At 41.4% G+C, this 23,831-nt stretch overlaps 1 protein-coding gene across 1 annotated transcript; it reads right to left on the reverse strand.

Annotated features, from left to right (window-relative positions):
* Window positions 1–1,279: 1,279 nt before the first annotated feature.
* LOC143099682 (cAMP-dependent protein kinase catalytic subunit PRKX-like) lies at window positions 1,280–23,831 on the reverse strand. Its single transcript, XM_076262600.1, has 8 exons — window positions 23,366–23,831; window positions 15,651–15,819; window positions 14,875–15,138; window positions 12,067–12,186; window positions 7,915–8,010; window positions 6,031–6,088; window positions 2,267–2,344; window positions 1,280–2,058 (listed from the first exon to the last, which is right to left on the reverse strand). Exons 1-8 carry the CDS (start codon window positions 23,526–23,528, stop codon window positions 1,933–1,935), a joined length of 1,074 nt encoding a protein of 357 aa, XP_076118715.1. The 5' UTR covers window positions 23,529–23,831; the 3' UTR covers window positions 1,280–1,932.

Consider the following 23,831-nt stretch of genomic DNA (forward strand, 5'->3'; position numbering starts at 1 on the left):
AATCTCCAACATGGAAGGTAACATAGATCACTTCTTTTACACTAAAATATGCACCATTATGTAACAACACATACCTGTCATTCAACAGAAGATAGAATAGGAACATTTGTTCACCAACATGGTAAAAAAGAACATGTGTTGACATGCAATATTCTGGGTTACAGGATGTATAATAACTCTGTTGACTGGGAACAGGGTGAAAATGGTACAACTTCCATAGTCCATCTGTCTCCTCAGTGCAGTAAGCAGGCTCTATTGCTACTGAGAGGAGCGAGGATGACGATCACCGTTTGGAAAGGATGAGTTTGTACCTTTTCAACATCTGGCTACAATGAGTCTCAAGCAGCCTCTCAATGTGGCTAGAGCAATCAAACAGCAATTGATCTCCAGCGTCTCTTGATTGCATTTACGCTTGGCTTTCTTTCTGTATGAGGCTCGAGGCTTTGAAAGAGCTCCATGAAGTGCTTCTGTCATTCGACAAAAGACTTGAATGAGTTCCACCTCGGATGGGAGGTCACTTTAATTAAAACACATCTGGATTCAGATGAGCAGTAGCTGCTCTTTCTCAAGACTTTGACAACAATCCATAAACTCTATATTTTCCACTTACTGTCCTTGCAAATGTTTATTCATCTACAGACAGACATAAAACAGAGACATTATACAAGTCCATCTGCAGCGAGAATGAGTGTTGAAATGCAGATCTACTGCAGTGAAAAGAGCTAGTCGACCTATCCATACCATTTATTCCTGCATACAAATCACAGTAAAAACAATTCTGTAGAATAATTATAGCTTTTGTAAGGTAGTTTTCATATATTTATCAATGCCTTTGGCTACTCTGTGTGCTTGTTTTGTCAAAGCGAGCAAACAATAAACAGGTGTCCTTCAAATAACCATAACATTAGGAAGAAGACACACAGTGCAACCTATTTCTCTGGAGAAGCTGTTGGTAGAATCAGTCCAACACCAACGCTGAATACTGATAGCATTACTGCACAGTCTGTGTTGCCCTTATGCCAGTAAACAAGCCTCCTGAGGTGACAGTGTTCAGTCCAGGTGAACTTCCACATGTCTGTGCCCTAATGGAAGAGGTCCCCACATGCCTGGGGTGTCTGAGAGAGCCCAGTAAAGAATAAAGGGGCTCATCTCCACCAAGCTTTTGTGGAGCTCATTACTTTTAATAGGTCTAGAATAGTCCACTTAAACCTACTGTATGTAACCAGAGGCCAAAAGACCAGACCCCTGGCCCTTAAACAGACTGCAGGCAAGCGAGGGATGACCTGAATAATGTAGGTACGCTAGAGAACACAAAGCACCAAAATAAAAATAATCTTCAAGAAGCCAAATACAAATTTACTGTGACTGTGAAAGCTCTCTGACTGAAAGGATTTGTTGAACCCACAGAGACCTTTTTTTAGTCATGCCACTGCATGGAATGCATTCAAACAATGCAAGAAACCAGGAGCACTCGTGAAGCATCTATAAATGTCTCTCCAGTCCTACAGTTTCTCAACAGTGCCACCATAAAGCGTATAAATTCCACCTCATAAACAGTCAATTCTCTGTAGATGACATGTTTAGGTGTTTGATCTCCATTGTCCTTTGTGGAAGGCAAATATCACTTCTTTGTCTTTGGTCAAACACCATGTGAATACAGTACAATAGACAAGAGGAAGGGTCTCTCCTCTTAGTGATTCTCTGGGAAAGAGAAACTATGGTGCAACTCCTTGCCACATCTGCTTTGAGTCCTACTTAAAAGAGCAACTGACAATGATCTGCACATGCATGCAGCATCAAGCCATGTTACAGTACATGCCCCCAACTGAACCGACTACTCTGCAGGTCATTGAGCAATACAATCCTATCCATTTCCTCTACAGCTAGAGTACCATACAGGAGTAATATTGTGTGAGAGAGTGAAATGGTCATTCAGAAGTTCTTGAACGTCTCCAGGTCCTTTGGAGACACAGGAGGCTCCTTCCTCCGCTTCTCCTCAGGGTAAGAGTCAAAGTTGGATGTGTCTCCTTCATGGGTGACTTTGGGGACTATGGGTGGCTGGATAAAAGGATTAAAGCGGGATAAACAGGCGAGCCAGTCAGATCGACTTCACAGTCTAACAGAATAGTTAAGGCTTTGCATTGTCTCCGTCATTTGTTTGCAGGATTAGAAATAAATATCAAAGAGCTTTAAATTAATTAGTCTAGATTACTACAAAGTTGATTGTACTGAAACTCCAGTCCCAATGAAGGGATTTTCTTATCACCTTAAGTCTTCTTTGTGGTACAGCATCCCAGTCAACAGCCTTGAACCATCGATGTCTCTTAACATCCTCAGCTCCATTCTGTAAAGAAATAATGAGTCATAATTTACGTACATGACTTAATTTAAATGTATTCATTAGTAAAAATATTCATGACTAAGCACACATACATTTTTTTTAAACTATTATTAAATATAACTATTTAGCACTTCAATGTATTTTCCACTTGTAGCTGGAAGTCCTAAATCATGTCCATGACTAGTATATTATTACAGCTCCTGTGGGTCATGCATGTAGGAGCATGGCACCCTCGTCCTCCTCTTTGTTTCCATTAAGCCTGGTTTTGTGGCTAAGACCCCACTTACTGTTGTGTTTCCATGGGAAAGTTCAGAGGAGGAGGCATAACGCAAATGATGATAAAATGATCCCCCACAGCTTGCCTTTGTTCCCAGTGCCTGTGTCTGGCAGTAAGGATTCTGGGAATCTTCAGCTGACAGACGCAGCGCCTCTCACACAAGCACTACTCCGTATCTCAAGCACAGTTACCAAGCACACCCATCTGGGAAGATCACACGCCTTATTTTTAACCTCCTCACTGATAGCACACACTTCACAAAAGTGCAAGTGAGACATCTCTTGTAAAATGTTGCTTGGTTTTATGTTTTGTTTGCTCAACAACAGAGAACTATATACTGTACATGCTATTTAACAAACATCAGCTATTAACAAATGTGGATGCCTGTGCCCTGTGGAGTAGATGAGATCAAATACAAAGAGGGCCGTATTTGGGAAAATCTATTTGCAGAGCAAGGCGTCTTACCTTCTCACTAAAGGACACAATGTCTTCCATGACCCATGTAGTGACAATTGCACACCACCTGTGAACCAGTTCACTCTGATGTGTAAAGGGTGTAAGGTATGATGACATAAACCTACAGTTGTTTTAAAGACATAACAATTTATATGGATCTAGTGGGCAATCTGCCAACTCTGTACATTGCTTATGGAGAGCGGGGGTGTTAGGAGTGCTTCTCCACAGTAATCTGTGTCAACACAGCTGCTATCTCACTGACTGCACTGTATGCACACTTGGATCACCTCTCTGAGAAAGCACTGAATTGCCCTGTGCTAGCTTGGGGAGAACTTCCTACAGGCATGATAAACCAACACAGAGACAGACACAAACACAGTACGAACACCAGATGTTCCAGTGGATCTGCCCAGAAAATCTGCTCTTTCCCACTGGCTTCCCTGGCCAAGGCTGGCCTACATAAAGGGCAGGTTTTATTTCAATATAAGTAACTGTAAATTCATATTAAAAACAAGACGTGAATGTATTATGTAACAGTCAAATACATACAGTAGTCCAGAATGGCTAAATCAAAAATACTTGTGTTGTGTTACTTGTATGGAATTCAAATCATCCTTACTACAACATAAAACATAATGACCGGTTGGTGCAGCAGTCAACCTCTAAGTACTAGCATGTGAAATCTTGTTTTACATGTAAAAGCTGTGTATTTCACTCTAACATGACTAACACAGTATAACAACCAGCTGTAATGTCAGAGGCATAGAGGTCTGGAACTGAAAGCAACAATGGTGCTTTGTTCAGGAACTTTTTCTTGACAAATATTTCCTGGGAGTGAGAGAACTTAAGTGTTGAAATATGACAGACTACTGATCCAAATGCCTAGTGATTCTGCTATTGTTTCATAGATATTTAGACACCAGGCTTCGTGATACAAGAATTCTTTCAAAACACTTTTTGCTGGTGGTTGTGAAAAAATGGAATGGGCAAAGTTTTTTTTAGCTTACTATCCGCCCTTCAAGGGCATGATTGTGGAAAGGTATCAACAACTGCTAATGGCATGGTATGTGTTCATGTTATTATTAATAACTTTTCTGTTGAATACTGTTCTTGAACATCTAAAATAAAGTAAGCTGCATTATTTCCTTTGATACTAATCTTATAAAATGGGAACCCTGAATACCCTGGTGTAATTGGCCTCAGGCAGGCTTTGACAACTGAAGATTTGGAAATGTCGATACCTTTTACACAGTTTCAGACATACACAGGTGTTAAGGTGTTCCTTGTGCTACAGGTAGGGTATTTCCCACAATGGCCAATCAGCAACCACACCTATTTCACATTACACAGCATGAAATGAGATTCCACGCCAATGCACAATTGGCTAGTGGCAGATGCAAACATGCCACATGTTGCCACATGTTGCATCTGTACATGTATAGGCACTCCTCATGGTACAACATGCACTGCCACAGAGGCCAACCAACCCTACCTAAAATTACACAACAGGACGCGAAAGACAACAACAGTACTCAACTGGTTAGTGGCAGTCAGTCGCGACACAATGTGCTACTTGTAGCCTGAATGCCTAACCAAAGAACCAAAACAGAAAAAAGCACAACATCACCAACAGAGTAACCGTTGTGAGCATTTCACTTGGGTTATCAAGAAGACATCAACAGATTTCATCAACAGATTTCTTGAGTAAAACTTCAGTAATTATTCATTTTCAGAGGACACTGATATTGTGCGACAAATGGATCTGAAAGCAATCTTTACAATCTTTTTCTTGTCTGCCTGAAATGATTTGTCCAGAGGATAAAACTGTGCCTTGCTGTTTTAGTAGCACAATACTAGCTTTCCCAGATTTTAATTCAGTCATAGAAAAGGCGGCACAGGAAAAACAAGCCAACCATGGCAAAGCCATTGTTTACGGTGGTTATAACAGACTGGATTTTTTCCTTTTCTTGTGTCTTACTATAGCTGAACTAAGAAATTAAAGAGTTTGAAACTCAGAGTATACCTTAGGGTGCACAAATAACTTTACTGTTCCTAGCATATATACAGCCACTTCATATTTAGTTTTTATAAGTCAAAACCTCAAGGAGAACTAAAAACACCCCATTACAGAACTACAGAATTATCTCCGTCATAAACTCGACAGTCCAGCACACTGAGCAAAATTAATGCCATTTATTCTCAACATATAAATGCATACAATATAATTATTCTCATTCTTCCATGAGAGCATTAATGATTTACTGAATACACATTGTACTGAACTAAAGCTGTGCTTCCTTCCAGCCATTCAGAGCCCTGAAGACACCAAGTTGAGCATTTGAGCCCTAGGACACCTCACTGAGAGGACAAAGCCGAGACAGACTCAGACCTAGGTGAGAACTCCTTGACCTTTGACCATGACGAGTGTTAACATGGACACTCTCAGCTGGACCACTGACCCTGATGTGAGGCCACTAAACTCCCAAACTCTTGCGCTAAATCATCTCCATCAATGGAGAACTGATCTCTCTATTTCCCACTGATGGGTGTTTTTCAGGTATGGTGTGGACCTTGTGGCTCTCCACAAGTGCCATACATACCACAATCCCCAAACATCAATCGCACTGATCCATGATGGCTCAATTGTGCACCACAAAGAGTTAAATGTACTTGACCCCAGTGGTGCAAAGGCTCATTAATGGCCATCATAAAATACATCAGAGGCAGCTTCTGGACAAGCAGTGACACACCTCACCCCATAAATCCCACAGACTCTGGGTTGGTCAGCTCCAGAACGCACAAACAGCTGAAAAACAACATGTCTCCACTGGCCGGTAGCTCTCATGCTGAGAGGGAAGTAGGGGGTGGAAGCCACTTTGAAACATACAAAAAAATGGGTTGGCGTTCCAGGTTAAGACAGAAGTTTGTTCACTTTACAGCCACAGTGCCCACTTACTCTTAGGTTCCCCAGTCGCTTTGCTTTGTCAACAATAAGTAACTTCTTGATGAGGTCTCTAAAAAAGACAACAGAAGAAATATCTGAGTGAAGAGAAGGAGGAGCATAGCTAAAAACAATGACCACTAACGTTAAAGGAAAATTCCGGTATTTAGCCCTTTGAGTCCCTTTTCTGGTTTATTTTGGATGAACTAGAGTAGTGGACACCGAAATTTTGACGATTGGTCCTGTCTCGACTTTTCTGACTCGTTTTGAATCGCCTTTGACTAGTCAGAGTGGCTGCCTACAGGCATGCTCAAACATGTCCTAAAACAACCCTTAACGTTTGTTTTCAAAACTGTGCAACTCACAGAGTGGTTAGTGGTGTTCGTTGATTATTAAAATCAAATATATCGGTGCAATGCATGATTTCCAACCGTCTTATTTGCTATTGTGGAACTATTTTTTCAGACACCTCACAATCGTGTATAAACTTCCGCTCAATATTTGAGCCTAAAGCATAGACGGTGGCGCAGTAATATCAACGACAGAAACTGTATTTCGCTACGCTATTTGTTTTGGAACATCAACGAACACCACTAACCACTCAGTAGAAAAGGGACTCAAAGTGCTAAATAACGGAATTTTCCTTTAACCAATCAGAAAAGAGTCCTCAACAACACTATGTGACTAAAATATATCAGTCTCCCTAAACATGAACATCATACACGTGGCGAAAGACAGGAAATGACATAAAATACATTATGTAGATTGAGAGGAAATATACCAAATCTGTGTAGAATTCTGTAAATCTCATAACCACATGACAAGCACTCATACTGTGCATGCAGTATGAATTGATACTAGGTTTGTTTCTTTTTCGTTTCCATTTTCCAGAGCACTGCAACAGCTGTCAGCTAACATTTGAAAATATTATCCCTACATTTGCTATTCAACAGTGAAGTGAGGAACACTTATCCTGAGGAACAGGATGTACTGACGTTTTGTTGATATATTCCTTTGATAATGCCAAACACCCTAATTTCAACTACTCATGATGGACATTTCATCAAAGCTTCCCTGTCTTTGCTCCTTAACAGTTTTTTGCATGTGTAAGTCTTCGTTTCACATCATTAAAATTGATTTACAACTGACATGTCTTCGTTCAACATCATTAAAATTGATTCACAACTAACATAAAAGATTCAAGGAAATCAAACATCTACGGTATGGATTTTATTTAGACAGCTGAAAGGAACGTGGATATACTAATATTCTTATTGTTGATTATTGCTCTTCCTAAAGCTCTTCCAGCAGCTGTCTAAATCTCTATTGTGATCTAACGTAACAACCTTTCTGTCAAGGCAAAGGCATAAGCCGTAGAAGTTTGATGGCAATTGCTTTAATATCAGTTTAGTGCAAACCTTTCACAATACTTCATGCAATCATGCTTCATTCAAATTGAATATCTCTGGTGATTTACAGTAAACGCATGTAATAAATCACCCCTCCACACACATATGACATTCAATACACATTGCACAGGCTGCTATATGTTCTTGTTTCCTGAGAAATTAACTCTATTTCTTTGATCTCTACAGTTTCTCTAATTCTAGCAGCAGATTGATTTCAGCATCTGTTTGTGTGGCTTGGAACTAAAACACACACCAGACTCAAAAGGAGGTCTATGTTGGGCTCTTTGAAGGTCACTCTCATTAAGATCATCAGGACCACAATAAACACAACATGAATGCATTAGCAGGATTAGATAAAAATAACAGCCATATCTCCAGAGATTAATTAAGGATGAGGACCACACTAACCGGATCTAACAGGTGAGACATAACCTTAGGAGACATTTCTTAGAAATCAAGGCACTTTTACCATCACACACTCTGCTCTTACTTCACATAGAAATCCAGATGGCGAGGACATTCCAGCTTGCCAGAGAGAACCTTTTGATAAATGCCAAAAGGGTTGTCATCAAAAAAGGGAGGATGCCTGAAACAGAAAGCGGGAGCATAAATTAAACATACATCACTTAGTGAATGGCCAAAAAGTTACTGGTGGGATTAAATGATTCGTAAAATGAAAATTGTAAGAATGTGCTTAGGTAATAACCACATTAATCATATCCTGAAATGTGACAGCTGTATGGCCTGAATAGCCAGCATATACATAAACAATTAGGTTTATGTATATGCTGGCTATTCAGGTAGATCATGTGTAACCATTTGTTATATTTTTCAAATAAGCATAGATGCCAACTGAGAACATTGTACAAGACAGTATTAAGTGCAGGCCTATCTATGATCATTAACAGGATTTTATGGTTTTATGGTGAATTATTTTATAGCTGATAGGACACCCTATGAAGATGTATACTATGTTACTATGTTAGCATAAAACAATGTTTTTTCCCAATCTATGACGGAAATAACGAGGAGCGATTTGATTTAGAGGTTCAAGGGGGAGAAGAGCTGTTATGACTTTTTAATGAATTTTGGCTAAGGGTTGTTCATGCAATAGGCCTGATGGCTTTAGCAGGGTATAGGGCCTCTAAACACACTGTGAACACCAGAGCTCCCAGAGTCCCAGAGGTCTCTCTAAATCTAGTCTGCAGGTCAGTGGGCGACAGACTAACGGTACAAATGGCTTCTACGGGATAAAAAAAGTCCTAGGTACGACAGAAAAGGCAGAGGAGGCTTCCTGGAGTGTGACAGGACAACCCTGTCAACCCAGTCTGGACATGATGGGGTCGTGTGCCAGCTCCGAATCCGTCCAGACGGTCATTATTCACGCAATGCCTAATGGATGGCCACGCAGACTTTCACAATGTTATGCAAGTCCTCTGTATTTATGTAACACCTGTGACTTGCCAACATTACTTTTTCATAGCGTGTCGAGCAAAGCCCCATTTCAGGGTTATATTCTACCCAAGGTTAGCATATGTTTTCATTTCGACACATAACTGCACATAACTATGAAAATGTCAACACATAACTATACATAACTACTAAAAATATACAATACTCATAATCAGAATTATTATTGAGAGAATATTCTTATTCCACTGTCTGACTAAATAAGTGTACTTCCAAACAGCACATGTATGTCACTTTAAATGAAAGCAGCTGTAAAATGGCAATTAAATGGGAGGTAAAAGATGCTGTGACAGCTACGTAAACCTACCTAAAGATTTCCAGTATTGCAGTATTGCAGTCATAAATTATATTCAATTCCAGATTTCAACCCACTATTACCTCCAAACCTGGATCTCAAATTACTGAGTGAAGCTAGTGCAGGGTGACTACATAGATATTCCAAACTATGTAGACAAATCATGAGGCATTTGGTGGGCTTTGTCAGTAGTGACCCAGATGTTCAGAGCATTACGTAATGTGTCAAGGGTCAAGACTAAAGCTGCAGCATCACATCACCTCAAGGAATAAGTGGTGGTTTTCAGCAAGCCTTGCTAAATATTTCAAGGTGGAAGAATGAGACCTTTGACAAAACAAGAATGCCATCATTACACTTTTAAAGCCTTAGAATTTAGAGAACATTAGTCTTGGCTTCTGAGTAAACGGCCGAACCCCCTTGCACAATCCCCCCCCCCCCCCAACCACATGGGCAAAGGACATTCACTTTAGGGGCAGACACTTCAAAGAAAGTCTGATTTACTGTGACTAGATGTGGTGGGCTGTTTTTTTGTCATATACATGTAAGGCGGCTGGCAGCCTTTACCTCCCGTTATCTAAAGCTAAAGAGATCAGAATGGTGCCTGTGTTTGCAAAGTTCAAGGCAGTTAAGAATCACTAGTGTCATGCTCAAAACTCTTCCAGTCATGTCATCCTGGATTAAGTGCTTTACTCATCTCTGAACGGATATCCAACACAGATAAATAAAATAACAGCACAGAACTCCTGCCAGTTCCCATACTAATTTGGTGTGGCGCGGCCTCCCCTCAGACGGGGACATCTTATTTGCTCGCATGGCAAAGCAAAACCATGGAAAGCCAAACTTCCTTCCTTTTTGAGCCATTGCCAAGAAGGAGCCGACTGGAAGCCAACGATAACACGGTCTCCTGCCCTGCCGCCACTGCACATAGGCCACACTGCGGGGGAATGGGGTCAGAGGAGCACTCAGGGCCTGTGAAAGGTACACACAGATTAGGCAGGGTGAGTCAGGCTGCTGGGGACATCAGCCGGAGCCATCAGAGAGGCTCCCGGGGGCACCAGTGTGAAGAGGAGGTCAACTGCTCTACTCTGAGGGGGGGGGGGGCATTTCCAATAAAGGAAGTAGATATTTAGCCAGACAGAAGGGGATATACAGTATGTATAGTGCTCTTAGCATCGTCAGTGGAAGCACAGAGCGTGTGTCAATAGACACAGCATGTGGACCTTCCATTTCTCTTAGCCTGCAGGTAAACCTAACCCTTACTAGAGGAGGCCATAGTAAGGGAAAAAGACAAGAAGGCTCATTGTAAATAAAGGCATTTCTGCCAGAGCAATATGCATTTGCAAATTGACAACGAGCACTGTTAAAGGATATATGTTGAGAGAGGCTGTTATTAAACTCATTAACACTTTTGTTGTGACTGGAATCCAATCCAATTCACTTTAGTGGGTCAACTGTGCAGAGGCATTAATACAAAGCCAGCACTGAGCTACACATCCATAGAGAGAGAGAATGATAGAGATAGAGAGAGAGAGAGAGAGAGAGAGAGAGAGAGGGAGAAAGAAAAAGAGAGAGAGAGAGAGAGAGAGAGAGAGAGAGAGAGAGAGAGAGAGAGAGAGAGAGAGAGAGAGAGAGAGAGAGAGAGAGAGCACACTGTCAAAGTGCAGTGTCTTTCTGGGTCAGTATGTGGGGGTTCACTGAGCACGGCCATAAAATCAGCTATTAAAAAATCCCTCTTATTCTAAATGTGATAAACATTTTACACTCAATGCACTATAACCTCTTCCTGAGTAAGAGTCCCAGTCCCAAGCCAATTACCATTGGCATCACGATAAGCACGTTGATCCAAACATCCGCTGCTTATTTGTAGGAAATTAAGGTAATTTACTCACACAACCAAGCCGAATGTAGGCCAGTCAAACCGAGTGTACCCAAATCCTTTAAGCTATCATGGCTATCAAATTTTTGGGGGTATAGGGTATTTTTCTCTATAATTTGAGACTTTGTTTATAAATAGTCTAATTACTACATGAACTGTTTAGTTGCAATTCTAAGATGCTGTAATTATGTGGACTTCCACAGGGCTTATACAAATTCCATCAATCAATCAACCTCTTTAAGACAGCTGATTTCAGAGCACACAGCACTGTAGGTCTCAATTACAGCCCTCTGATGACCTCTGGTGGCAAGAGGGCATAGTTTTTAACCTACGTTCGTCACCAAGAACATTAGACTGGGAACGTATTTCACAAAATGTTGGAAGATGTATAATAATCCTATACCATGTCAATATGTGTTGAATTCCAAAACAATCAAAGCAGAAGAGAAAAATTATATCACAATAAACGTTTGAGTTGAAGTTCTGAAGAAAACTGTTTCACCTCAGCCAACTCAGTAAGATAGTCGCTATCCCTAATGACACCAGCAGGGTCTAATAAATTCTATCATATTGACTTACCTCCCAGTTGCATATTGAATTACCAATTTCATAGTCTGGAATTGGACAAATAGCAGTATTATTATTTAAAGACTAATAACCCCATGCTGGTGAGGACAGCACACTTTACACAGACGCTGACATATGAGCCTCACAACTCTGAATGAACCTCTTCTCTGTCCAACCCACCACAATGACTAACTTGGCAAGTGAACAGTGGACACGGAGGCAAACTGTCCGCCAGGCAGTGCAGCTTTAGTAGTGCTGTCTGAGAGGTTTCCTGCTATTTCACATCGTGACACTTAAATGACTGTACCATATTGTAGATGTCTGCTCTACCATGGGAAATATGTGTGTGTACTATGGCTGCCGTAGTTGAAAGGACATCCAATAATAATCAGGGAGGCTTTTGGCCAATACCATTGACATTTACGTAAACTTACCCAGAAAGCATCTCGAAGATGAGCACCCCCAGAGCCCACCAGTCCACTGCTATTCCATGACCTTTGCCTTGGATGACTTCTGGAGCCAAGTACTCTGGAGTACCACACAGAGTCCAGGTTCTTACATACGGAGAGGAAGAATTTGTCAAAGCATAAGTGTCAGGCATAGAGTTCCAAAAGAAGAGAATATTAGTCTTGGTTGGATTTAACCAACACATAAAATGTCATCAAATGTAAAACATAATGTTTAAATCAGGGGTCTCAAACTCAAATGAGCTGGGGGCCAATTCTGCCAACGTCATCTGATTGGAGGGCTGGCTATTTCTGACAATGTTCTTTTTTTCAAATACCACACAAAACTGCAAACAGAAAGTGCAAGTGTTTTTATCTAGTTTTAGACACCTCTGCTAGCAACCTTAGCTTATAAATAAAATAATGATAAAATAAATATTAATACAAATTATAAAACAAATGAAAAGCATAAAAACAGGTATGTGTGTGTTTCACACCAAATAAAAATATTTTCCTCTCATAACTTTTTTAAACCTGGCAAACTATAGGCGTCAGGGTTAAGAAAGCAACACCATTGGATTTTTATATCAAAATTTCAAAAGGCCATGGCTTGAAAGTGGTCAGAGATAAAGTCCTACTTAAATCTAAGTAAGTAAACTTAAATCTTTGAGTAAAACAAAAGTTTATGAAGGGGGTAAATTTACCCATCTAATTTGCCACTGGATGGCAAGCACCTCAAATTATGCACCTTTCAGTAAATACTGGATGAACATATTTGAGCAGGTTTACTTTCCTTTTTTCATATTACCCACATAACAAATTAACAGGAAAACACCTAACATGTATACCAACACCTAAGATGTATATGGTTTCTAAACCACAAGGCCTACAATAAAGTATTCTGGTCAAATCAGTTCCTATCGCGGGTAATCTGAGTACCCAGAAGTTCGCATCATATTGCGGGTGACTTTGTAGTTTAGAGCCCTATTTCTACTAGCCCTGCTGTCTGTACCACGTCCATTACGGACACTATCATCACGATTACCACTGCAACTTCCAAGCTATGTTGCAGAGGGTCGAAATAAGCATGGTATGCTTAGTGGACACCGTCGTATACACGCAGAGGCACCTCCATTCAATAGACGATCGATCATAATCTCCAAAAGGATATTCTCCTTCAGAATAGGTGAATAACATAGCCTAACTAAGACTTCATCACACGTAAACGTTTTTCAACATTTGGTGTAGGCCTATATTTCTGCTTAATTTCTGCTTCAATTTATGCAACACTATGGTCTGCATCGCTTCCGTGTCGTTACAAATGCACGTCTTTGTGTTTCTCGCGTGTAATACAAGTATTTCCTGAAAACGTTGCGCAACGATTTTGGATTTGAATGAAGCTCTGGATGTCTAGCACATAGTGGAGCAGAGTACAAATGAGATTTGTCACCGTACTTGGAACTATCGTCTATTTTAATCAGTATCGTTGTTTGTCGCAATTAAAAATAGTCTCAAGGGCCGGATTACATTATTATTTTGACATACGTCGCGGGCCATAATTGGGCCGGACGCGGGCCGGATGTTTGAGACCCCTGGTTTAAATAAATCAAAACATAGCCTCTAATCCTGCACTCTCCTTCCTGATGGAAATAATGGAAGTAGTCCTGACATGTGTAGATGAGTGTGTGTTGTGTGTGTGCAGCCCTCAACTTCTGCCAAGCCTGCCCTAACTGTGAGCCCAAAACGCCAGGACAGGTGTGCTTTTTAGCCCCAGGTAGCGATATAACTGATCAGCGATATCTACCTGTCAGTCTGTGCTTTCCCTATCAGGCGACCTAAGCTTTCCTAACAGCACACATATGCAGTAACTTTGCATGTCTCCACAAAACAGAGTCGTCTTTTAAAAATATATACAGAGCCCTTTTATTCGAATGTAAGATAGAAACTCTTGCTTTCCATCTCCTTCTTTTAACACTGTTCTATCATATACCCACGCAAACTTCTTCTGTTTTTGTAATAAAGGAGTCATTAATACATTGGCAATGCTGCTTTTCAAGTATCTAAAGACGGTGAAGTCTATAAATGGATCAATTTACAAAGTGCAATGTTAGAGAGAATGTTACAAGTAGAACTGTGTCAATTACATCAATGAATTGATTATACTATTATGTGACTTTGCAGTCAATTTCTTAAGTAGTTGGCAGAATCATTATTTTGCTCAAGCTTGTATCCACTGGATGGCACTAGTGATGCATATTGCACTGAACAGAAAATCCTGTCTGCTTACTGAGAACACTGCTCCCATCCATTAACACACACAGACCTGCATTACATGCTAGAATAAATAAAGGTGGCAATTCCTCAGCTTCTTCAGTAAAACAAATATAAAATCTACATTAACAATTGATGACCAACAGATTGATGATTCAGCTACTTCATCAACACAGTAAATTTGGCATATTTCCTCTGTGAGGAAAGTGATGGTTGTTTTTTTTTTGTTTTTTTCAAACCATGAAAGACAGTTTTAAGTTGGTAACAAATTATGGTGACTGCAAAATTGCTATATACCCTTTGAGGAGCTGCCCAACCCCTATATAAAACCTAATGGTTGCACTCACTCGTGCTAGTACTACCTTTAACTTTACTGGGACTTTTTCTCTGCACAATGAGCTCCACCTGACATGGAAATTGAAAAAATGTTCATGAGGACTAATTGTCATTTGGTTATCTATAGTAAAGTGAATATGGATTGGACTGAAGGTATGTCATCGGTGGTGGAGATTAAGTAATCCATACCTGTCCGCAAGTTTTTTGGCAAAGCCAAAGTCTGTGAGCCTGATGTGCCCCTCACAGTCCAGTAGTATATTCTCAGGCTTCAAGTCTCTGTATACAATCTCCTTTGCATGCATATACTCTATGGCACACACAATTTCCGCTGAGAAGAAGAGTCCAGTGGCATTGTTGAACTTGCCCTTGCTGCGTAGATAGCTGAAAAGCTCCCCCCCAGGCATATACTCCATCAGCATGTAAAGACACCGGTCATCATGATGGGTCCAAAAGCTAAGGGCAGAAATGCCTCCATTCATTCAATGTAGTTTCACAGTGCTATCATCCTAAAATTAAAAGCATCATGGAAGTCACTTCTGTGAAAATCTTAAAACATAGGCTACTACAATAGTCTATACTATGATAGGCTAGGAGGATTCACTATCATATTTGATAAATTACACCACAGCATTTTTTACAGTACAATATGCTGTTTCAGCTTATGTTTTTTCCCTTGCTTGCCATCTCTCAAGTGGGGCAATCACACCAGATGTTAAAGTATTCTGGTCTGCTTGCTGACAAATACATCTTCAGAATGTTTACAAGATAAAACACAGACAAACACATCTGATAGATTTTCCATCTATCAGATACTGTGACTAGCAATAATTTTGATTCATTTGTCAAGAACAGTAAACTAAACACCTTTTTCCATAACAAACTGCTAAAAAGAAGCCTTGTTTCCCACTTGATTTCCAACCATTTATTGTAGAAAGCATTCCCTTATTGACAACCAAGCAACTCACAGTTGGACGAGGAAGGGATGATTCACCTCCATAAGAACTTCTTTTTCATTGTGGGCATGTTGTTCTTGTTTTAACCTAATCACATCTGCAATCTTCATGGACTTCAGTGCATAATAACGCTTCGTTCTCCTTTCTCTGACAAGAACCACACGACCAAATGTACCTGTCCCTATGGGCACAGAAAATGCAGAAACATAGCATAACTGTGCAAGATGAATAACTGTATATGAAATTAAATGCAATATGTAGATTAAATTAATCAACAGATATAGTTATTTGTAGCACAGAGACACATTTAGAATCCATTGCTAATTGAATTTCAGATACAGGAGAGGTGTTAAATTCCTTGTGTTGGAGGTGGGGTACAGTATATCCAACAGTGTCCAATCAACAGCCAATCATATTTAACATGAAACAACATGACACAGGTTTCAACAATGCACATTGGGTGGCAGTCACAAACGCGCCGTATGTTGTACCCAGGAGTCGTAATAGCCCTACTTCATAGTACCATGCCGTAGCATCTGTGGCCTACTGGTTAGCGCTTCAGACTTCGAACCCCGACCAGTAGGCACGGCTGAAGTGCCCTTGAGCAAGGCACCTAACCCCTCACTGCTCCTCGAGCGCCACTGTTGTTGCAGGCAGCCCACTGCGCCGGGATTAGTGTGTGCTTCATCTCACTGTGTGTTCACTGTGTGCTGGGTGTGTTTCACTAATTCACGGATTGGGATAAATGCAGAGACCAAATCAAAAGAGTATATATACTTATACATATGCGCTGCCAGTAGCCTGAATGCCATGGACCAATGCAACAAATTCACCAACAAAGCAACCTTTGTATGCAAAACAGCATCACCAACAGAACAGCTTTTTGCTCAGACTTACTAAGCAGGCAAGTTCCTTTCTTGGTGTTTCATTGAACTAGCCCAAGACACATCCAGAAGGTTCAACAGTAGTGTCTGGCATCCCAGACCCACCCCACTCCACATTCATGATGGGTTCTTCAACAAATTCTTCTTTGCTGTGATTTATGATTCGATCAGCAACATAACCAGACAAACCCTTGATGCGGGCACCCACAAATGCCAACAATTTTTTCAGACAATCCTCTTTGTTGTTGTGGCCATTTATGATATTACACATCTGACTGAGGATGTCCAGAATAGCATCATCAGCATAGCTGTAGGGATCTTTTGTAGGGATGGTTGGCCAGTTTAGCTGCTCCTCTGCACTGCAGGGTGTTTGCCCTCCAGGGCCAGGGCAATTTGGGACTGCCGTCTCTTCTGTAGACTACTGTATGCTCTGAATCGGCCTGCCATTTGCACTTGGATCTCGGAAATTTCTTCCTCATTGTAGCGTGATAGCTTCATCACCCCTGTCGAGATGTTCCTGTCTCTCTGCAGGGTGGGCTCCGTAACAAGGAGGTCCCTGGCATGGCACCTCTAGATGGACCTTGCATGTTGCTGGAGTATGGTCTGTTCCAGGGCTTGGTGCTAAAGTGGTTTCAAGTTTTGGACGAGTACACTGCGGGCAGCCGTGGCCTACTGGTTAGCGCTTCGGACTTATGGTTCAAACCACGACCAGTAGGCACGGCTGAAGTGCCCTTGAGCAAGGCACCTAACCCCTCACTGCTCCCTGAGCGCCGCTGTTGTTGCAGGCAGCTCACTGTGCCGGGATTAGTGTGCGCTTCACCTCACTGTGTGCTCACTGTGTGCTGAGTGTGTTTCACTAATTCACGGATTGGAATAAATGCAGAGACCAAATTTCCCTCACGGGATCAAAAGAGTATATACACGTATACTGAGGCAAATGGACTTGACTGGTCTTGTTGTGTGGGAGAGTGTTCAGACGCGGCCGTGGCTATGACTGGGAATAACAGTGGAGTGACAGCTCTCATCAAGCAGAAAGCCCTGAATGCAATTTTTACACACTGTATGCTCCATCATGAAGTGCTTGTGGCTAAACGGATAGAGGATGAGCTTAATATTCGCTGTAGTATTGTCGATGGCTTTAATAACACATCTTGCAAAAGGGGGGCCTTGGCCAGAACCTAGTGGTATTTTGGGGGCCTTGTCATGGAAAGGTTTGGGAACCCCTGGCCTACATCACAACGGTTGTTTATTTACATTGTATAGCTATTACTTACAATTACACACAGCAGCTTAAGAGCTATTATTAGTGATGTTTCTTAAAATAGCCCCAGATGTAACAAGTTACCAATGAGATACAGCAAGATACCAACATCATTAAGATTGCTCACTCTACTCCACTAGAAATGGTGTCATGGACAGGGGAGCCCTTTTGCTGAATATTTTGTGGGTCAGTGGGGAAGCTCTCTGTTAGCATTGAATACAGTGTGTCCCTGACCATTGCCACTCTAGGCCCCCAAAAGACAGTATAAAGAGAATGTAGAGGGAAATCACAATAAACTCGGCAGGTCAGGTGGTTATTTGGTGTATTGATATTACCAAGCCCTACTGCCCACCCTCCATATAAAGCTGAGGATACTCAAGTGATTTGAACCACTACAGACCTATCTCCAAGCTCCTGATTCTATCCTTTGTAAAATAAACAGCTTTATACATTTCTGTCTTCAAATGCTATTTCAAGTCCTTATCAATCTGGATTCAATGTTGGCCATAGCACAATTATAGCAGCAGCTGCTGTAGCAAATGATATAGCCTAGTTACTGATGATTTTGTTGTAAGTCACTTTGGATAAAAAACACCTGGCAAATTAATAAATGTATGTAAATGTACTACCTCAGTAACAGGATTAACCTCAGAGGCATTACCACTAAAACATGTGTTCAACCTACCATCTCAGAATAATGCAATTTTCCGTCTAACATGCATGTCATATGGGTAAAAAGTGCATTTTGTGCTCATCGATCCGTATGATCTTTCCGAAGTGAAGTGCTTTCAATATAGTAAATTAAAACGTTTTAATTTAAAATTAAATGTATTTTAATGGCATGACAAATTATTTCATTACCAAATAATGCATTGTGTACAGAATATGTCACACATATAGATGAATATGTATATGAGTAAGACCTGTATACAGTACTCTGTGGCTGTTAGATAAATTAAATGATAACCTGAAACGGACAAGGTTGAAGGTTAAACCCAACAAATGCAGACGTCTGTCTATTAGTAGGCTACAGGAAAGCTAGAACACTTTCATGATGAAGAGATTTTGTTTCACATCAGAGAAGCTGATGGTATAACTCAATGTTGAGTGGCAGGGCAAACTGGTCAGGAGATCAATTTTCAAGGCTACCTACCAACACCACTGAGGTAAATCAAAAGCACAGCTTACAATTTAGGTTGTTGTGGCTACGTGTATGGTGGCAGTTTAGGGGTGCTGTTTTAAGTAGTGTGACTTTGCAAGGGAAATTGATTTTAGAGTTATCGGTGACTAGCTTTTTGGGGAAATTAAAATATGCTAAGGTGAGCCTGGAGGCGACTTTGCTGAAGTCTGAAGATCCAGCGCTGTTCAGCCTGCAGGCAGCCTTGGCGAACAGCAGCATCATTTGGCAGCTAGAGAGAAAAGCAGCAGGATTTGGTTCAGGTGATGTTTGGAATGTGTGGCACAAAGCTCTCCTGCCAGAGAGGAGGCTGCTCCTGAGTTTATTTCCAAGCAGGAAGAGGAAGTTAGACAACAAGCAACAGCAGGTTTTCAAGTTCAGCAAGAAACCGTGGACAAGTTGGTTCGATAATAGTGAAAACAGAAGATTGGGGGGAGAGATCAGTGCACTGTCACCCTTCATAAATCCAGCGGTAACCTCAAATGAAGAAAGTTGATCGGCACAAAGTACACCATTAGAGATATCCGCAATGAAAACCTAGTGCAGGGCCTAACTTCCAACAGGACAATGCACCTGCACATAAAGCATTCAGCTAACACAATGCAAGTCCTAGAGGAGCAGCTAAACTGGCCAACCATCGTAAGATCACTATGCTTATCAATGCTATGCTATGCTGGTGACGCTAATAGGGACAAGCTGATTGCAGGAAAGAGAATGAGAGTCTGGGTTCCTACGCTGCAGTCCTGCAGTCCTCTACACCCAGCACGGGTACCCACTATAGGACTATGGCACAGGAGGAACTGGTCGCTCAGGGTTTCACCTGGGGGCTCCAGCCAGAGAGACCCCAAGAACACAACACATTTGACTTGAGCCTAATCAGAGAGACCTGATTTGTCCACCGGCTGTCTGCAACCAACCTGACAGAGTGGAGGATTTTCAGGAAAGGATGGAAAATTCCCAATTCCTGGGGTACACTGCTTGTCACATCATCTCACATCAATACTTTTGTCAATTTCATGTTTTAATTTTCAACTTATTTTTCAAATTAAGAAATATTTTTAACATATCTAACAACTACAGTAACATTTCTAAAACCCTGTTTTTGCTTTTCCATAAAGCCTATCATGTATTGTCTATATTGATGAGGGAAACAATTAATTTAGATGATTTTAGCCTATGGGTGCAGCATATAATGTTAAGGTGATGTAGGGGGGGGTGTTATTTCATGAAAATGTTCAGATTCAACTTTAGCCCAGATTTTCTAATGCTCCCATGTCTTGGGAATACATTGATGTGAAAAAATTTCAAATCAAGCCCGAAAACCCCCCCCTACCCTGAAAATTACTTTTTCAACCCTGAAAATGTGTGTTTTTTGCCACATACATAGTGGATTTATGTTCATGCTGGGTCCTTTAAAGGTATTTCATGTGGCATGCAATGCTTTGAGCACAAAGGGTATAGTGTCAAGGTCACATTTTAGGTCAAAGGTCACAAAAATGGCTCAAAATGCCTATTTTTTGCAAAAACCACAATATTCTAACATTTTGTTAAGTTCAATGTAGAGAAATGTTCATTATGGGCCCTTTGATGGTCTTTCATGTGGTATGCCATGCCATGAGAATAGTTTGCATTATAAAATATCCTATTTCAAGGTCATATTAAAGGTCAAAGGTCACCCACAATGATCCAGAATTACATTCAATAAGAAACATTAAGCAGAGATCATTACAATGCACAATGTAAAACAAAGTTGACCTCAGTCATAATGTTCTGCATGGTTCACTTCAGCTTGAGCAGTGGAGATGTTACGCGAATGCTGATAACTTCTCTATCACTGTCATTGCTGTCAGTGTCCGTGGCAACGTGTACTTTTCTCCTTTTGGACTGGAGTTGCAGGGTTGTATGTATCATCAAAGTCCTTTTAGGCAATTCCCTCCACTCGGCGGCCATATTGCAACGCTTTTTGGGCACTCATTGGGCATCCTATTCGGCAGAAATGCGCGTGCGCAAGGCTTCACGACACCAACCTTGCTCCAGCGGCGAGTTCACAACACATGATTGGCACGATGTCTTCACAACACACCATATGATTGGCTCAATGTATTCACATCACACCAAATGATTGGCTCAATGTATTCACATGTCGACGTTTTGCCGAGGAAGGGGTGGGATATGTGTAGACAACGGCCATGTTGGCGTTACAAACTAGCCCCATGCATTTCTATGGAGGATTTTTTGAGTGCTGTGTCTCCTCATTAGAAAGTCTCTGGCATCATCTGCTGTATTTACCTACTCTGAGATACTATCAGTAGATTCAGTGGTGGTCTCTATGGTTGCCTCCCCCATAGCTTCTTCGTATGTTGACCCAACCAATGCTGTATCAGCCCTCTTCCGTTCCTCTTCCTTGTTCTGCATGGCCTGCAGGGCCTTTTCCCTCGCATTCTTTCGTTCCATTGTTCGCTCCCACTTTCTATCAACCTGCTCCTCACAGTAACCTTTGCGACCATTACGCATGGAATGCAAGAACTGCCATTTCTCATCCCCCATCTTGACCCCAAAAAGGTTTTCTTGGGAAACTCGTGCCGATTTGTTCTCACAAAAAAACAGATTTTCCATATCCCCATTGTACTCCTTCATGTCAGTTTTCCATTTCTCACTGTTTGGACTGTGGCCAATTCATATTGGCGAGGAAGCGGGTATAACGGCTTCTACACACAGTTGCGTTCCATCAAGTGGGTGTTCCCGACGGTAGCTATGCAAATTACTTGAAGTATAACCTTAATTTGATTGGTTGGTGCCGTCCGTCGATTGGCTTGATTGGCCGGTGCCGTCTGTCGGTGCAGCAACAGCTGAACTTCTCAATGCGAGCGACGGGAGAAACGCGACGCAACGGACCCACAATTCAGTTCGGCAACGGATGACGTAAGCCCATGTAAAGTGAATGGGATGCGTCTCCAGCACTGCAACACACGCAACTGTGTGAAGGAGCCGTAAAGGGCTTCAATTCTGCTGGCAATGTATTGCTCCCCAATGGTGTATATGTTGCAGAACAACCAGTGGTCTTTTAAAACAGAGGCGAGAATCTTCTGGTTCGCAGGACTTTACCGGCCCTTGCAGGGCGAAGAAGATACATCATGCATTCAATGATATCCTTCTTACGGGGCAAGACACCATGAGGGAGGTCAGATTCTTCCATATAGGCCACATCTTCAAGTTCCTTCTTGGATTTTGACCATGTTCCATGAATACAAATCGCCATTGTTAATTTGTTCATCAGTACTGGACATGCCAAACTTCAATTATGGTGAATGTGGGTTTTGTCACTGAATAAAAGCCACATCACACGAGACTGTTTTTTAGAAACAAAATATCTTAAGTTGTATGACACTTAACTTTTTCTGCCAGTACAGTGACACATTTCGACGAGAATCATGATTTGATAAAGTGTGGGAATGTTATTGATTTTTTTGGGGAAAAAGGCATTTCGGTGACCTTTCACCTACAATATGACCTTGACATTAGACTTTTCATTGTGCAAAGTACTCTTACGATATAACATGACACATGTGAGATCATTAAATGGTCCAACATGATAATATTTGTCGGTTGTAATAGGCCAAAAGTGGAAAAGTTGTGAAATATGGCAAAAAACACACATTTTCAGGGTTAAAAAAGTAATTTTGGGGGTAGGGGGGGGTTTTGGAAGAAATTTTCAAAAAAATTACACAGGAGTGCTTAAAACATCTTGTTGCATCAGGAAATAAGGCCTATTGTGGTATTTGGTATTAACACCCCCCCCCCCCCCCCCCCCAGTGATAGGGTCTGAATAGGCCTATTTTCTGAAATCACAGTGGCATTTATCACACCACTGAATATAGCCTACATGAGTTCCTTGACCAAACTCCCAGGTGAAGATACTCCATATGTCTAAGGAAACACTGTCAATTGGGCCTAGATGAAGCACATTTATATTGACTTGTTTACTTTGCATTGACTTGAATGCAGGCGTAGAGTTCTGTTTTAGGTGTTAACTAATTACACAAGTCTTTCGTGATGTGAACAGAGTTTCTCTAAAAGGACCTAGAATCCTTTCACTTAATGAATCTACGCCATCTGCAGGTAGCTAAGGACACAGAACACAGCCGGACCATATGATAAAAATGATTTCACCCCACTGTTTCTGGACTTAAGGAAGGCACACACAAAAACGGCGAAGCACCGTGATCTCATACTGTATGCAGCACTTAAACCGCTGAAGCCACGTGAGGACATCAAATTAATGATCAGGGTGAGCTTGACATTTCTTCAAATACATCACGAAGTTAGAGAAAAATAAAAAACAGAAATGAAAACTAAACGATAACAACAATATCCACGTAACATACATGAGTTGTAGGCTACTCACCAACAGTAGCAACCGTATCAAAGTCGTCTAACGAATATCCCCTTGTGCTTTTCACTGCCAGTGATGTTGCACCAGCAGGTGAGGCACTGCTGGCACTTCTCTTGTCACTGTCCCGGGGGAGACCTGAGTCGCCTACTCCTGTGGTGGCTTTTGCGGCAGTCATACTCGCAAAACCATCCGTGCTATCGTTTGGTCTCACGATTTCGGAGTTTCAGGAGCAATAGCCTTTGCATCTGGTATAGTCAGGTCTATCCCAGGCAAATAGTTTCATCTTCTCTCCTTCCTTCCCTTCAATCCTATGTTAAATATCCGTGCAGGCTAAAGCAAGTGCTCTCTTCTGCAGCATCGGATTAGTTGTACTTTGCCAATTTTCCTCTCTAGCCTATGCGGTATTGCCACTGTCAGATGGACAAAGTTGCTGGCGTCAGGATAGCGCCTTTAAATTATCCGGTTTCATCGAATCACG

This window comes from Alosa pseudoharengus, unplaced genomic scaffold, assembly GCF_046254945.1.
Source record: "Alosa pseudoharengus isolate Yale_2024_CS ecotype anadromous, Long Island Sound unplaced genomic scaffold, YU_APseudo_1.1 YU_APseudo_1.1_scf_3, whole genome shotgun sequence".
Taxonomy (NCBI): Eukaryota; Metazoa; Chordata; class Actinopteri; order Clupeiformes; family Clupeidae; genus Alosa; species Alosa pseudoharengus.